Here is a 17,261-nt window from a genome sequence, read left to right as displayed (position 1 = left end):
AGCACGAGATCATATTTTCTGCTGTTGAAATTCGAATGAATATGGTAAACATGTTGGGGTTATAGAAAAGCTTTCAACTTTTACCGATTGCCAAGGATTAATTTCTCGATCTGTTTCCTTCATCACTCCGCCAAATGTATGATTTATAGTTTTTATCAAATTATTCAAACTTTATAATCTCATATTTAGAATTGGAAACGTAAATTAAGTTTTCACTACCCCATCCCATGGAAACAAACCCAACTGTTTGCACCGACTGATAGAACAATTCATTTCTACCTTTTTTTCGTACAACTGAACAAAAGTTGATACTCCAGGAAAAAAATTCGCCAACCTAAACTGTCACTGAAATGAAGTAAAAACAAAAATGAAACCAATCGCTACCCTTTCGACTGAAAGGAAAGGCTTATAGCAGAAGACCAGAAAGTTTCATAGGTAGGAATACAAAAAAAATGGAATGGGCCCTTCATTTTCCAATTTTGCAAAAGGGCAGAACTGCACATCGGCTTCGAAGCAACCGTCAGGGTTTGTTGGTTTATTTTTCTCGCTTTTAACAAGCCAGAATTTCCCGAACTACTACTGCTGCTGGCGACCTGGCGGCTGAAGAGAATGATTTTTCCTGTTTACCGATTTGATGAAGCGACGTACGTTTTGTTCTTTTTTGTCTTCGCGCGGGATTCCGGGGGAGCTTTTTTTATCCTTCAATATTTTTTTTCACTCATCATTTCAAACTGGCTTTTCCGGATGAGTGTCGCAGGTTCTGTGTTTGCACAAGCAAGGATTCGATTAGGAAACGTGACTAGTGCAAACAAAAGATTGAGACATTTAATTAGCACCTGGGCTACCCAGCGAGGGGGTGTTGTCTGCTGTGAATGTCCTCTAACCAAACCCCTAAACTAGGTGGGGTACTCTAGGAAGCTGATGAGTTGATGAGACACGACGGAAATGGAAACTATACTTGCTCCATTCCACCGGAAGTGTACGGCTTCCAATACTTTGCCTAGCAAAGCTTTTTATTTCTAGCGAAGGAATAAGTTTTTTGCAGGTTGGCAATTGTGCTCAAATAAACAAATGTGTTCTTATACCAATCAAACAGACTGGTGTCGAACTAAGTCTTCAGAAAAAAATATGAATTTTCACCAACTCATTCGGGCAAACTAAATTGGCTAACATTTCTAAGGAATTTTGTAATGCTGAACTCTCATAAAAAATCTCAACACTCTCAGTTTTGAACTTTTTGTTTGTTTTACCTGAATGTTTCAAAAATTCAATATTTGTGATAAATTTTGTAAAATAGAAAAAAAATAATAATTTTTTTAACATTGGTTTTCAGAATACGAAAAAAAATCCAAAAAGGATAAAATCTATGTCAGCCACAAAGGCATCCTTCCTCCATTATTCGTCAAAACTCGAGGCCACGCCGCCATTCGGATTGGTAATTTTATACCCCCGAAACCTGGACCTGAACCCTAGTTCCTCGACGCGTCCCGGTAGCATGGGGAATTCGAAATACGATTTAGGCATATACTCATCGAAGCGCAAATATCTACCGGGGCCAATACCGGGTGAATGCGTACGAATCCGAACGGACGGCAAAACAAACTGCTCCGAGTAAGGGGGGATGAATTGTACCGTACTGGGGCCAGAATTTTGACTGAAGGTGTAACACGACGGAAACAACGACACCGGTAGGAAAAAAAAAGTCCCTCTGACCGGCAGCCCAGCCGTGGTGGGTTGGAAAAATTCGAAGAAAGCGGCGGCATCGCCGGTAGTCGTATTAAAGGATAACTGCAACTTGGAAGGACACCAAACAAAAAAAGATCCATACGCGAACGAAAATAAAACTAGGAGGGCGGAGGCTGCCTCGTCGTCAGTTGTTCGAAGCTGTCGGAGTTTTTTTTTAAGTGTTAGGGGTTTTCCGTCGTCGTCGTCGTCGTTCGTCAGCCAATAACCTGAAATATTCATTATTGTTTTCGCTTTTGATTTTGGCCAGAAATATCCGGGATGGTGAAATTGGGATTGTCTCTTTGAAAATGAGAGGTTGAAAAAAACTCTCATAAAAAAAGACTCAATTGAAATGAAAGCAGAAAAAATGTTGAACCGATGAATTTTATTAGAAAAAAAAATGGCAAAAAAATTGCTTATTTCCATAATTTTAATGTGCCCACGAAAGGGAAAATGAAGATGGTTTAAATTTTCTCGAAATAAACTAATAATAAAGGTTTTTTGATGTTTCTGATATTTTTTTTACACATTAGCTGAGACAACTTTGACGTCTGATGGGTTGAGAACTTTTTATATTCCTAATTTAAACATTTTATAGTAGTTTCGATTTAATTTTTTTTTTCTCAGACACGCTTCTTGTTACAACATATAGATATATTGTGGATTGTCCGGAATTGTTGTCGCTCCTGCCGTTTAATGCTCCTTTAACCCTTCGTTTCATAAAGTTACAAATATGCAACAATTAATTAAAACTGTTCTAAACTTCACATTTAGCTAAAAAGTAAATTTTTTTTTCGATGGGAATAATATTTATAATTTCAAGATCACGTTCAATTAAAAAAAAAATTTTTAGTGTTTATAGGAACCAAAAAACCCCACTTGAATCTGAAAAATATGGAATGTGGAAAAAGCCTAATTTTTCAAATTTTTGGCCTAGTGTAATTCATATTGAGAATTTTTTTTCGACTCAAAAAAAATATTTTCGTATTCCCACTAAAATAATTTACGTAATAAAAAAAATTTGAGATTTTTTTTTTGTTTTTTCTCTGATATAATGGGTTTTCAATAACTGTTGCAAATATGCAACACCATGCAACGGTAGTACCCTAGGTAGTTATATGGGTTCCATAGTGTGTTTTCGAAACTTGCATCGTTAAACAGTGTATTTGTTTCCCGATGACAATGTTTTCGTTATAAATGATTTATTATCATGTTCAGGCCGTATTAAGAGGGGGGGGGGGATGAGAAAAATTGCCCCCCCTCCCCTGAATAAAGAGGGCCCCCGAGGTGAAAAAAATAAAAGTTTTGCTCTAAACCGCTATCAAAACTAGAAAAATATTATAAAAAGTTCAAAATTTATCAAACTTTAAACTAGGACGGGTCCGAATAATTAACTTATTTGGGATTTGTAATTCAGCGTATGTAAAACACATTATTTTGATTTTTTTTCCGCGGCCCATTGGTATAACAAATACAGATTTTGAATAAAAAAAAAATGTCGGATGCCTTCACAACTTGCAAAATAAGCATACACCAATTTTCAAAAGTTCTATATTATTCAAATAAGATCTCTTCAAAGAAACATGAAGTTTCACTGAGATCCTATATGTGTGTGTTCGTTTTTTTAGCACCTTCAAGCAAACGTAAGGAATAATTTCCTCAGTAGGTGGTATATTATCGCATAACTACTCCTAGCTAATTTCTCGAGAGTCTTTGTAGTCTAGTGGATAAGCTGGTGCGAGTCTGGTTCCGATGTGCCAGGCTGGGTTCGATTCCCGGTATCGGCGAGACAACTTTTGGGTTCGAATCCCATAAGAAGCCGACAGGAAAGATGTGTTTCCTCTTATAACTGATTATATGAATGTTTAACCAGCTGCCAGCTGGCCAGGTATATGCACGGATGCCGGAATACCTCTCAGTAACCTGATTGACTCGTTCTTCCAAAATATAGGGGAGAGTGGGGTATCGTGGGCCATGGGGAAACGTGGGCCACTTTTAATATCTCAGATGTGTGTTGAGATAAAAATCTCAAACCAACTGTCATCGTCGTCGCTTTGCGTGAGCATATATTCCTATATGTTGTTGACTGAAATACGCATCATATGCTTCTTTTATTTAACAAGCTAAAAAAAGTTAGAAAAATGTATTTACATAATTAAAAAAACACTCACTAATTTCATCGATGGGGAACCTAAAGTTCATAACAAAAATATGCTCATACGCTTATGATCTTAGTTATGTCATGATCTTTCGCGTGGAAAAGGAATTTTTGATGAAACATCAATAAGTCACACAAACGCAACCAATTTGCAAATCATAGCTTGTGGGGAAACGTGGGCCACACATCTTGAACCACCTATATTTTTATGTTTTTATACACATTCAGAACTTAAAATACGTTATTTCCTATCTGTAAAGATTTCTTATGCCAAATGAAGAGTTATGAAAAATATTTTGTCCATCCTATATAAGAAATTTTGCCAAAACGTTCGCGAGCCAGGTTTTGGAACCTATGCGATCATACACAGCTCTCTTTTTTATTTTATCATCTGAAATTGCTTTAAAATAACGCAATGAATTAGGAAATCACAGTTTTGGGTCAACTCAAAAACTTTGCATGTTATTTGGTCAATTTGGATTTGGTGGCCCACGATTCCCCACCATTTTTCAAAATCCAAAAAATATTTCCATTTTTCAAACAGTCAGAGTTTGGGGAAAATAACTTATTAAAAATAAAAAAAAAATACCTTCTGATACCTTGAAAATGTAGAAAACCATATCATTTTTTATTTTCATTTTATCTTTTATATTAAAGAAGTTATGGAACAACTAAAAAAAGTGGCCCATGATTCCCCACTCTCCCATACCTACATACGAAGCCATAGGGTCGGTCCAAGAATGCATGTGAGCACATACTTAGGCAGAAACTGCGGTGAATCCGTGCACCCATGGTGGAAAACCAACATACATAACTACTCCCAGATAAATTCTTAACTTTCCGGTGTCCAGAAATCTAGATTTGCGAAGTTCCTGTGCGAAAACTATGATTAGTGCAAAAGAAATTAGGAATAAGCATTTATTTCCAGTTGTCAAGTGTGAAGAAAAAAAGGTGTAACCGTTTCATGTTGTTGCAAATATGCAACAATTAATATTTTTGCTAAATAACCGAATTATGTGAAAATAATATTTTTTCCTTATTTTTCCCTTCATGTACTCATCATTGCGCACTATTGAGAATTTTTTCGAGAAAAAATAAAAAATCATGAAATGAAGGGTTAAGAACGACCCGGTCGCAGGAATTGTTAAGACTTTCTCACCGACGAACTCTATATGGTCAGAACAATCCTTTAGATGTATGTTGTGCAAAATTTAACGAAATTGCTAGTGAATTTGATTTTAATTTGTCGAAATCTGTGTTTAAATCTAGGATAAGTTAGTTTAATCTCTGTAAATAATTTGAAGCATCTGCAAAGATTGTTAAATAAATAAATAAATACATATATTAACCCTCATCCGAACTAGGTTTCGTTACCCTTATCAGGCTTAGGAGTGTCAATTTGACACTCCAAGCTATAATCGTTATAGCTTTTTTTATATCTAACCGATTACAACAAAACTTATATCCCTAGAAACCTTGTAACATCAGTAAAATATGTTTGTAACATTATATACAGCTTAAGCGTATAGTTTTCCCGATATTCAGCGAGAAAGAAAAAAAAAACCGATAATAATCATATCTCAGAAAAATTATTGCAGCTTGTGCATTACATACTCGAAAAAATATCTACCTTATGCGTATGAAAGTTTAAGTTATGGTCTACATAATGAAGTCGAGAAATATTTTTTTTTAATATTTTTTTTAATGAAAGGTTCACAAAAAGTTCAAAAAAGTGGTCTGAAAAACCTACTCTTCATTCGATTGCTAGTAAAGACTGTTTGAGAGGTGGTAAATTTCTTTAAAATATATGGCAAAATTTTTTTTTCTTATTCTAACGTTTTGTTGTACATATTTAGATTTTTGATGCAGCGAAATAGGAATAAACTACAATTTTTCAAAGTTGACTACTTGACGCGATTTTTTACGTATTGAAATTTCATCTCTTTTTTTAGTTCAGGGTTAGGTTGTACCCAATTTTTTAGTGCTTTCTCTTCGTTTGAAGCAATTAAAACTATGTCCGTTGGAAAGGGAATTGAATTTACATTCTTATGAGGTGCAATAATTTACACTGTGAGATTTCACAAGAATATGAAAATTGTGAACGTAAAATCATTCCTGAGTTCGCGTTTACTTGTCACGACACGCATCATTATTTCATGCAATTTGCTTGACTCTCTGCCTAAATCACTTCCCACCGTAGGACTCGGAGAGCAAACAAACACGTTCTGCTTGTGATTTTAGACATTCAAGAATGATTTCACGTTTATGATTTTCATATTTTTGTGAAATCTCATAGCGTAAATTGTTGCACTTCATAAAAATGTAAATTATATTCACTTTCCAACGGATATAGTTTTAATTGCTTCAAACGGCGAGAAAGCACTGAAAATCTGGGTGCAACCTAACGCTGAACTAAAAAAATTTCAATATGTAAAAAATTCGCGTTAAATAGTCAACTTTGAAAAATTGAAGTAAATTCATTTTTCGTTGTATCAAAAATTTAAATACAACAGAATTAGAAAACAATTTGTAGTCATATTTTAAAAAAAAACCTTAACCACCCCTCAAACAGTCTTTACAAGCAATCTAATGAAAAGAAGGTTGTTCAGACCACTTTTTCGAACTTTATGTGACCCTTTCATCAAAAAAAAATAAAAAATATTTCTTGACTTCATTATGTAGACCATAACTTAAGCTTTCATATGCATAAGATAGATATTTTTCCAAATATGTAATGCATGAGCTGCAATTAATTTTCTAATGCATGTTTTTTTCGGATTTTTTCTTACCCGCTGAATAACGAGAAAACTAGTAGCTTAAGCTGTGTATAATGTTTTAAACATATTTTACTGATGTTACAAGGTTTCTAGTGATATTAATTTCATATGAAATTCATAACAACTCAAACGACTTAGAAAGATTTTACTTTTGGAGTGTCAAATTGACACTCTAAGTCGGAGAAGGGAGGTTTTTTTGTCCAGGCTTCTAGGGTTCATCCATAAAAAAGTAAAGATGCAATATTTTAGATCATTTGAATTCATTTAGGTTCCCCGAAAAAATTTTGGTTTTAAGAAGCTTCTGAAAAAAGTTACAAGCATTCAAACTTGCAATACTGTCAAATGGACTCTCTAATACGGATGAGGGTTAATCGGAGCACGATGAGCATTTTCCGCCGTAGAATCTAGCAGCAAATTTTACTCGATGAATTCAACTGAATTATACAGCTACAGCTTGACTAGTTTACATCTGACGATTTGGCCTATGGTGAGGTGTCGGAGAGGTAATCAGAAGACTCGAGCTCGATTCCTCGTCGAGTAATTTTTTCATTCACTATTCATGATCGGTTATTTCGATTGTACCATAATACAGCTAATAGCATCATTCGCCAAATAAAGCATCAGAAACATAATGTATGAGTGTGCGTGAATTGCTTGTATTCTACAAATAGACATTCAGTAAAGTCCTAATTGTAAAGAAATTCGAAGCACGCGCACTGTCACTTCGACTTTGAATTTCCATAACTCTTAACTCGGATGATATTTTGAGATCAAGTTTTCTGCGTAAGATTGATCAACTTTCACACTTTTATCACAAAATTTGAGCTATTTAAAGTTTGTGTGGCCTAAGATGCAATAATTCTACGAAAATCGTACATTTTTTCTTTCAAACTTCAATAACACAGATGTTATGTATAAACTCTTTATAGAAATTTTGCAGAATGATTGTTGAAATATAAAGTTAGTATGTCCGAAGTTTTTGAAATGTTCTATCGATGAGATCAAAAGTTACACAAAGGTACAATATTTCTGCCATTCTATGGTTAAATAAGCGACCTTCTTCAGGTGGCAATAATGTCATTATCTATTATGCCATTATTATCTATGTACTGAAAAAATCTGTAAACCTTAAGATAACGTTGCCTATAAAAATGCGTTTCATATGCGACATGCGAGTTATAAATAAATCGACAATTATCGATATTATATTTGCAAATAAGTTCAAGCACTTACTTAGTTTAGTAGATATTTTAAAAATCAGATTTCGCAGTGCACAAAATGTTAACATAAAAATATGTAGGTCGTATTTCAATATACCTTTCCAGCTAGAAATGTTGTGAAAACTCAACAGCACTTTTAAGAAGACACGAAAATATTTATTTACAAAACTTTTTTCAAACAGCTGACCAGAGGTCATAAAAAATCCAAAACCGGCGCCTGAAAACTTGCTGACTAGGTGATGTTGACGTGCGAATAAAGATTTGTTTTATTTTTAAGTTTATGCTTAACTCTCGCTAGGAAGAAGACTAACCATCACAAGCTTCAAAATAAATAAACACTTTGCCCAATCGTCTTCCGATCAATCCCTTGGCGCTGCATATGCCACAGTTAAATCGAAGCATCAAAAATTCGATAACCGATATGGCGCCATTTGGAAATGCGCAATTTCCGAAAAAATGTGCAGTTTATCTGATAAGAACATCGATTCCAGGAAATTCGAGTGTTGCATAAAAACAACTTTCAAGCTGGGGTGTGATTCCAATTGAAAACTAATCTGAAAGCACCTCTCAACTGCACAACAGAGACGTCATTCACGAATGTTTGAGATGAAAATATGCTGTCTTCCCAACATATTTAGAAGAAGATGAATGGATTAGTTTGTTTGTTTGGATGTGTCTACACATTTTACGGCACGGCCCGATTGCGTTTCTCAATTTTTTTTTTTGTTGTTGTTGTTGCTTCTGCTGACAATGCAGTTTGTGCGCAACAGCTTGAATTAGCCGAAATTAGGTCACGAAATTGGGCACGGTCGGAATGCAATTGCGCCTGGTAGCTACTACATAGACTAGACTGCCGGGTAAAGATAAGAGTTTCGATTGTAGTATTTATTTACAACGAGCTACATGCACTCGTAACAACAACGTGGCGGTTTGTTTTGAAACGATGAATATGGTCACATTTGTGGGATTAAGCCATTGAAAAAAATGATTGATAAATAACTGTAGAAATGAGACAAGAATGCTAACAAACTTACTGTAAATTCGCTTAGAATTCAACTATTTTTTAGGGTTTCAAAGCGTAACACGCAAATCGATGTTATATTCACGGAATGACAGTTCCTAATTTACGACGCAATTGCAGCAGCATTGAACCATAAACACTAACGAACGCATCAGCATCTCATGTGATGCAAGAATACAGCAGCAGTTGTGAGATTTCATGCGTATACCAAGGGTATTTGCATCAATAGTTGACTAAGAAAGACGGCACTAAAAATGCACAGAATCGTAAACAACGTTGACGTTCTAATCTAGAAACTTTCTCAGCTGTACTTTGGGCAACCTACCCCACCCCGAAAAAACGTCAGTCGATAAATAACGCACATTTTCACAAGAAGCCGTCATCATAGGCCCCTGTTAGAGAAATGGCAGCTGATTATATGGTCTTCGGTTTCCTCACAACACAATCTTACGCACTGTGGCGTTTTGTTTTCGCTGCGTTCCCTCTTCCCATAATACGCTTCAAGCGAGAATGCATCCGCACGCCGCGCCGCGATGTCTTCTGTCGGTGCGTGAATGCGTATTCACCAACAACGATACGCAATGCGAGTTTGAACCCGAAAAATTTAGAACGCAACAAACACAACAGTCGAGCAATATATTGGAGGAATGTATGCAAGTGCTCGGGCGAAATTAGGTCACGACTCTTGGCCCCATTTGCAATGAAGACGCTTCTTTTTGGAAGTTTTTCTTTCTTCGTCTTCTTATTTTGTGCGTATTTGAATAAAGCGTGAATTTGCTTCGATTTAAAACATTCACAGTAAAATACACGGATCCAACCACGATAACAAATTTGCGTGTTTACAAAGATTTTCATTTCTCGTGAGCCAGTGATCAAAGTCAGAGATGAAGTTCAATTTTAAATTACAATTCCTTCAGCTATAAATGAGATAAATGGCTGAAAAAGGTCATGTTTGATTGAAGTTCACAATAATTATTTGTAAATTTAAAATACAACACATGATCATCACTGACCAATCACAGGTTGAGAAATGGGAGATTTCTAGAATAATCAATACGAATCTGATAAAAATAAAAAAATAAGGTATTTCTGTTAATATTGAGAGCTTACCTTTAAGAGAAATTATATCTAAAAGCTGCTTTTAAGAATCGGGTTTCAGATTGTTCATAGAATTATTGAACAATCATGATCAATTCTAAAATCATATAATTAAATAGTTAAAATAAATGAAAAGTTTATTAAACGGATGAACTAACAAATCTATAAAGAAGAAAAGAAACTGATTCCGAATTTATTTATTTATCACGTTTTATTCAATTAGGAAATAAAAATTAGATGATGATGATGATGAAAAACAAGTACAAGCATTTATTTTATTTAACAAATTTTTTGAAGTCTGCAAAACGATTGCATTTTTGCTTATAAAAATATCGTTAATTAAATTTACTTGATACTTACAGGTTAATTCTTAAAAATTCTTTTATTTTGGAGAATTATTTGATTTTAATCGCCGAAATTTGTATGATTATAATATTAATGTCATGTGCGGCGGAATGAAAACTAGAGAGAATTAATTTTATAGAAATTTGAAAGAAAGGTGGATAGACAGGCATTAGTGCGCCAATAGGAAAAAGCTTGATAGGTGTTGAAATTTTAGGCTAGAGGGCATGTTGATGAAAAGCTCCCATGAATTGCTCCCGCATGAAGAGATGGCAACGTCGCTAGAACTGTTCTCGCATAAGGAAAGCTCAGTAGGCCCATGGGTTGCTACGTTTTTGCTCGTTTGAAGTGTGCGTTAAAACACACTCTCAAACCACTGGGCTCGCTATACACACTTCCCGGCAATGTTATTCAAACCGTGTGGAGCACATCTCTCAGATTTTCCCTTTTTTCCCCTCGTTTTGACAGATTTAAGCTTTTTTCCTCAGATTTAAGCTTTCGTCTCCTATGCTCTCAAGGCAAAAAAAGCTTAAATCTGAGGAAAAAAGCTTAAAAACGAGATTCACGACCACTTATTTAAAAGATGTTGGTCACACGATACAAAGACAAATCGTGTAACGTTGCAGGGATCTGGCTTTACATGGGAATTCTCTTTCTGAGTTTTTCATGTATAGTTAGCTAGTGTAGAGCAAAGGGGGGAGCAATTCATGGGAGCTTTTCATCAACATGCCCTCTAGCCTAAAATTTCAACACCTATAAAGCTTTCTTCTATAGGCGCACCAATGCCTGTCTATCCACCTTTCTTTCAAATTTCTATAAAATAAATTCTCTCTAGCCGCACATGCCATTAAAATTATAATCATTATTTTGGAGAATTGAAAAAAACTTACCAAATAGATGACATCTCTCGTTTGTTCTCGCAAAAGTAAAATTCAATTGCGGTCTTGAAGAAAGATAATATAGAACCTTATATAATTTTTATGTATTTTTTTTGTCAGTAAAGCGCAGAATATTCTTAAATATTTTTTACCTATTTTCAAAAGTTTTAAGGCAACAGAATTTATGAAAATTAGTGCAAAAATTCTTAGAACTTCAGAAAAATATGAATTTATTTACCTTGTGTAATTTTTCAAAACCCTTTCTAATGCGGAGTCGAGCATTTAGACTAAAAAGAAAAACAAAAGAAAATTTAGGTAGAAAATAGTTTCCTGAATATTTTATGAAAGCATAAAATTTGTAATGATATAAACATTTTTCGCATCATCAAATTGATTATTAATGAAGCTATGGATGAACTTGTCAAGATACTCTTCTTAACAGATGCCAATTTTAATGACGAGGTAGGGTTTTTTTGTGTCAGGATTTGAGTTTCAGTACAAAAAGCTTATTAAATTGCTGATCGAAATTGACAATTGAAAATAAGTTTCAATTGCTGAACGTCATGTAGTGTCAAATAATGAAATTCTCGCATTGCCTTGAGTTCATGTCAGTTTTTGTAGTTTTTTTCGTAAAAAAATTGTTTGTTTGAAAAGTCATTTTGTAGGCAACGTTATCATAAGGTTGCCAGATTATTTTTGTACGTACACTGCCGGCCAAAAGTTTGGGATCACCCACTAAAAAACATGCAAATTTTGATCGTTCATATCTCAGCCGTCTTAGGACATATTGAAAATCTTCTGATCTCATTTGAAAGATAATGAGCAATAGCTATCTCGGAGGTATTTTGCCCAAATATAATGTTTTAGTTTTGAACTTAAAACTTAACCTAAAGTTATAACATTTTCAAAAAATCGCACTCAATATTCAAAGCCGATCATCTCGGGATAGGGTGGACCAAATCTCAAAATTTGAGTGGCATTAGAATTCCTGTTCTTTACTTCTCAAAACACAATCAAAAAATTTTTTGAAAAAATTCAAAAACGCATTTTTAATTAATAAAATAGACACTTGAGTTGTCGTCCAAAAGTTTGGGATCACCTCTTTGTATGATGAGTTTGGGATCATTCTTATAAAAACATGCAAATTTATTTTATTCATATCTTTCTCATCTAACATCGTATTGCAGATCTGAAAGGTTCATTTGGAAGCTAAGGAATTGTTATTTTTTAATAAATTCATTCAAAAATTATATTTTGAAGCGATAACCATAAAAAAATCATCTGAAATTTATTGTTTTTTTGAAAGTTCTCAGATTTTTTTTATAGTTCTCACCTTAAAATATAATTTTTGAATGAATTTATTAAAAAACAACAATTCCTAAGCTTCCAAATGAACCCTTCAAATCTGCAATACGATGTTAGATGAGAAAGATATGAATAAAATAAATTTGCATGTTTTTATAAGAATGATCCCAAACTCACCATACAAAGAGGTGATCCCAAACTTTTGGACGACAACTCAAGTGTCTATTTTATTAATTAAAAATGCGTTTTTGAATTTTTTCAAAAAATTTTTTGATTGTGTTTTGAGAAGTAAAGAACAGGAATTCTAATGCCACTCAAATTTTGAGATTTGGACCACCCCATCCCGAGATGATCGGCTTTGAATATTGAGTGCGATTTTTTGAAAATGTTATAACTTTAGGTTAAGTTTTAAGTTCAAAACTAAAACATTATATTTGGGCAAAATACCTCCGAGATAGCTATTGCTCATTATCTTTCAAATGAGATCAGAAGATTTTCAATATGTCCTGAGACGGCTGAGATATGAACGATCAAAATTTGCATGTTTTTTAGTGGGTGATCCCAAACTTTTGACCGGCAGTGTATATGGGTCGGACAAGTCCAACCCATTTTTTTTTTCTAAAAATCTGGCAAAATTCGGGTATTTCATTTCAAAATTGTCGACCAATGATCAAGGCAAATTTTTTCAATACCCAGGAAATACCCAACAAAAATCAATTTAAAAAAAATTAAAAATATTTTTTTTATCAAAACAAATCAACAGATTCTAAATCTCATTTTTGGCTTCTAAAAAACCTTTTGAAATTATTCATATAAAACTTGCTCAAAAAGTCTCGATTTGAAGGCATGAATATAAAATGTTAATCATAAAATTCGTTATTTTGTTCAATTTGGCAAAAAAGTGAATAATACTGGGCAACCGGAACGAACCAGACTTTTCTCAAATTTTTTACTAAATATTCGGGCAAACCAGAATGAAACCGTGCAATCAATTGAAAATTAAACGTTAAACTGCCGATGCCGATACTTGTGAGTTAAACTAACACAAAAATCAATTGCACGAATTTTCTCTGAAAAAGTTATAAGTATTTGCACACTTATGTTGATTGGGTAAATATTTTTCTCGAGACCTCTAGATCTGTTGAATTCATATCTTACTTCACAAAACATCGTTCTTAGAGCCAAATGCAATAAGGACTGTATTCGAAAAAAAATGCAACACTTTCATTTGTAAGCCACCTTAGAGCGGATGGATGAAAATTGATGAAATTTTCAGTGATTCTACCAAGTAATTTAATGTTCACATGTGTAAAATTTTGTGGTGTTTCTGTCATGTAGTTACTAAGCGTCTAATAAATAATTTTATTGACTAAAATGTTTGGGCAACGTATACACTTTGAACAACCGCTATTTTTTTATGACGTTCATCATTTATTGGCGTTTGACTTGAAAAATACTAATTTTTCTCTATTTCATCGAAGCTATGACAAGTTTAGCAGATTGTACGCGTTCGGCAAGAAAACAACATTATTAACTTTTTATCACTCCATCACAGTTTTCTCTGATGGCAGGGATTCAGATCCAACTAAAACAAAGTGTACCTTGTGTTATTTTTCAAAACCCTTTTTAATGCGGAGTCGAGCATTCCAACTAAAACAAAGTACTAACTTTAAGAAATCATTAAAAGTATCATGGAAGGAAAATCGTTGCTTTTGTAGGCAATTTTTAAATATTTGGCCGTAAATTTTACTAACCGCAATGTACCACTTATCGATTTGCATCTTCCACAGATCGTCTGCAAAATTTAGAACTAGATAATTTTTTATAAACTCGTACTCTACATTCGGGCGAGGCTTCACACCTTCACGCAATTTTTCAAAATTTCCCCCGCTAATGGGCCTAACATTTTTCGTACGATCCAACCACCGTATTTTGTTTATTTTATCGGTGGATAGCTTTTTTCATCAATCAGACACCATGTTTGATTTGTTTTTTTTTTTATTTCTTGGGCTAATCGGCCAGATAAATTGATTATCGGATGGCATTTGTTAAACCCCTCACTTCCCGTATCTTCGTGGGATCAATTAATATTTCTTTAATTCAAATTTTAGCTCACTGATGGATTCTCTGGGACCTTTAGAACGATTTATCATGTGATTTATTTGGATCGTATATTTAATTGATTTCCAGTTGTTTTAAAGTCTTTTAAAGGGACTTCCCTAGATTTTTCACGACTCTGTCAAAAAATGTTGTTCAATGAATAAATTCACTAGACGCTATCCCAAAGTCTACTTGAATGTCATCGCAATCATTCTGTGCTGAAGCAAATGAGCAGTCTTCGATCCAACATTCGATCACTGATCTACGATTGACAGGAATCTATTTTTTTAATTGATTTACTGTAAAATAAGACTATAGAGAACCGAAAAGTAAAAAAACGGATTTGCTCCTAAATTGTGTTTAAGTATACTGTTCATTTTGAAAAGCGCTTAGACATAATGGGACAGCCTATATGAATTATAAATATCTGAAATTTACACCAGTGAAATGATGATTACGAAACATCTTCATTATCAATTCGAGATTAGTGGTTATAGCACTAATACTCGTTTTGCTTCAAACGCCTCTTCAACAAATATCACCCAGAAATTATGAATGTTTTGCAGAATGGACTTCGAATGAAGGTCTTTGGTCTTAAAAGAATATTTACGCATTTTTGGTTGAAGTGCAGTCAACTTCTGCGAACACTACGTTTTATCATGATTTGTGAGAAAAATCTGATAAAAGAAGTTTTCTGTCTGTTTTTTTGCTTCATTAAGCTGTTGATGAGAAATATTAAGGAAATTTTCAAGGAAATTTACACCAGAATAATCTACATATTAACACTTAAATCTTTTTCTCTTTCCAGGAACCGTCTTCAACGCCCACAAAGTGATACTGGCAGCATGCAGCAAAAACTTTGCCGACCTGTTCGAGCGGGCTCCGGTTGGCACCGGGCAAATCTGCGTGATGCTGGAGGCCACCTCGGCCGACAACATGCACGCCCTGCTCGAGTTTATGTACAAGGGCGAGGTGCACGTGTCACAGAAAGCGCTGGAAAGCTTCCTCAAGGCGGCCGAGAATTTGCAGGTATGGAGAATTTATCCGAATTGTGGTTTTGAGTTTGACGTTAATTTCGATTCTTCTTCCTTCGACGCACAGGTCAAAGGTCTCACGACAGAGCACGGTCGATTTGCGAGCGCCAATGCCACCCAGCCACAGCCATCGTTCCACGAGACGCCCAACAATCTACCATCGCCGGCAGCTCGACGACAGCAGCGTAACTCCCTGTCCGCCTCCCTAGAGTCCATCAACCGGGTCGTCAAGAATGAACCGCTGCAGGGAAGTGGAGCAGCAGGTTCCGTAGGTGGCGGCGTAGGAGGTGGAGGAGGCGGCGGCGGTGGAGGTGGTGGTGCCAACTCCGGTTCCGGATTTTCGTCGTACCTGCAGCCGTCCTACATGCCCCAGCCATACGAATCGTCCCGCAAGCGCTCGATCCGCAGTCCGTTCTACGAACACCAGGAAGCTACCCGGGGCAGTGTGCTGCGGGATGGCAAGACCAGCATCGGCAACGATAGTCCCGTCAGCGGAAGCAAAAACTACCGGCCCTCCAGCAGCGGATCTTCGGCGGCACCGACGGAAGCGGACACGCTGCAACCGGATCGGGATTCACCGCAACAGTCCAAGTAGGTTTTGTTTAGATTCCTAGTTTAAATCTGAGGGGTGCCGTAGGGTTGTTGGTTAAGACCAATGTGTAACTTTTGCTGGAGACGAGCAAAAAAAGCGTGAAATCTTTTTCCAGTTGTACGTTGCTACAAAACATTCAGCAGAGCTATTGGCGTGACTTGAGTCCACGGTAAAGACATGTCCTCTGATGTTTGCATCTTTTGGAAAATATCCAGAAGTTTGCCTTAACCAAGGATTGGAGCACTACTTGCCTTGGCCCAGGATTGGAAAAGCTTCCTTTTTGATCAATGCTGTTTTTTGTCAAACTTTGATATTTTTCTTACTATCAATCCTTCGGATCCTAGTTACGCAATTTATGGACGTCTCCTATCTTCAAATCTGAAGGTTTCCTTAGGGTAGTAGATTGAGACCAATGCGCTGCTCTCGTTGAAGACGAATGAATTCATTCTAACGATCGTATTCTCCTTCACAGCCGCTACGAGAATCACAGCCCCAGTACGACACATCACGGCAACGGCAACGGACCAGTCTCATCGAACTCGCTGGAACGAGACGAACGGAGCGAACGGAGTTTATCGGAGGACAAACTGAAATCGGACAGCAGAGAGGAAAATGAGGTATGTATTCGATGGGAGATTCGATCACCTTCGATCCAAGGGTTTATAAAACTATTCTATTCCGATCAAAAGGCTGGAGCCGAAGACCTGCGAGTGAAAATGGAAATGCGACCGATTCAATCCCCACTGACCTCATCTGCCCCTCCGACGCCCACGACTCCGGTCGGCTTCATAAACGTTAAAGGTGGTCTGCCCGGTGGTTTGGACGGAAATATGCCCCCGGTGGATATGCTCAGTATGCTCAGTGCCCAGCGAGAAAGTGTAACAACTGCGGACGGTAAGTTTTTCAATAGCAGGTTTGACTCGATCCTTCTCGCCAGCAGTAGAAATTCGCTAACCCGCCAATTTCTCTCTCTGTCTTTCCACTAACTGGCCCCTGTTCGAAATTGGTTAA

General features: G+C 35.8%; 1 protein-coding gene across 4 annotated transcripts in view; it reads left to right on the top strand.

The window, feature by feature from the left end:
• The window catches only part of LOC129740916 (zinc finger protein chinmo), a 253,354-nt gene that overhangs the window by 215,600 nt on the left and 20,493 nt on the right, over positions 1–17,261 (top strand). For all 4 annotated transcript variants that reach the window (XR_008736387.1, XM_055732564.1, XM_055732563.1 and 1 more), the window contains exons 4-7: positions 15,433–15,653; positions 15,726–16,249; positions 16,723–16,867; positions 16,940–17,144. Coding sequence is in view for 3 of the 4 variants with exons in the window: in XM_055732564.1 (XP_055588539.1) it covers positions 15,433–15,653; positions 15,726–16,249; positions 16,723–16,867; positions 16,940–17,144 (1,095 nt within the window). In the remaining variant the exon portion in view is untranslated. The remainder of the gene's footprint in view (positions 1–15,432; positions 15,654–15,725; positions 16,250–16,722; positions 16,868–16,939; positions 17,145–17,261) is intronic.

This window comes from Uranotaenia lowii, chromosome 2, assembly GCF_029784155.1.
Source record: "Uranotaenia lowii strain MFRU-FL chromosome 2, ASM2978415v1, whole genome shotgun sequence".
NCBI classification, from domain to species: Eukaryota; Metazoa; Arthropoda; class Insecta; order Diptera; family Culicidae; genus Uranotaenia; species Uranotaenia lowii.
Note: the sequence above shows the minus strand (reverse complement) of the source record. Positions and strands in the feature narration are given on the sequence as shown.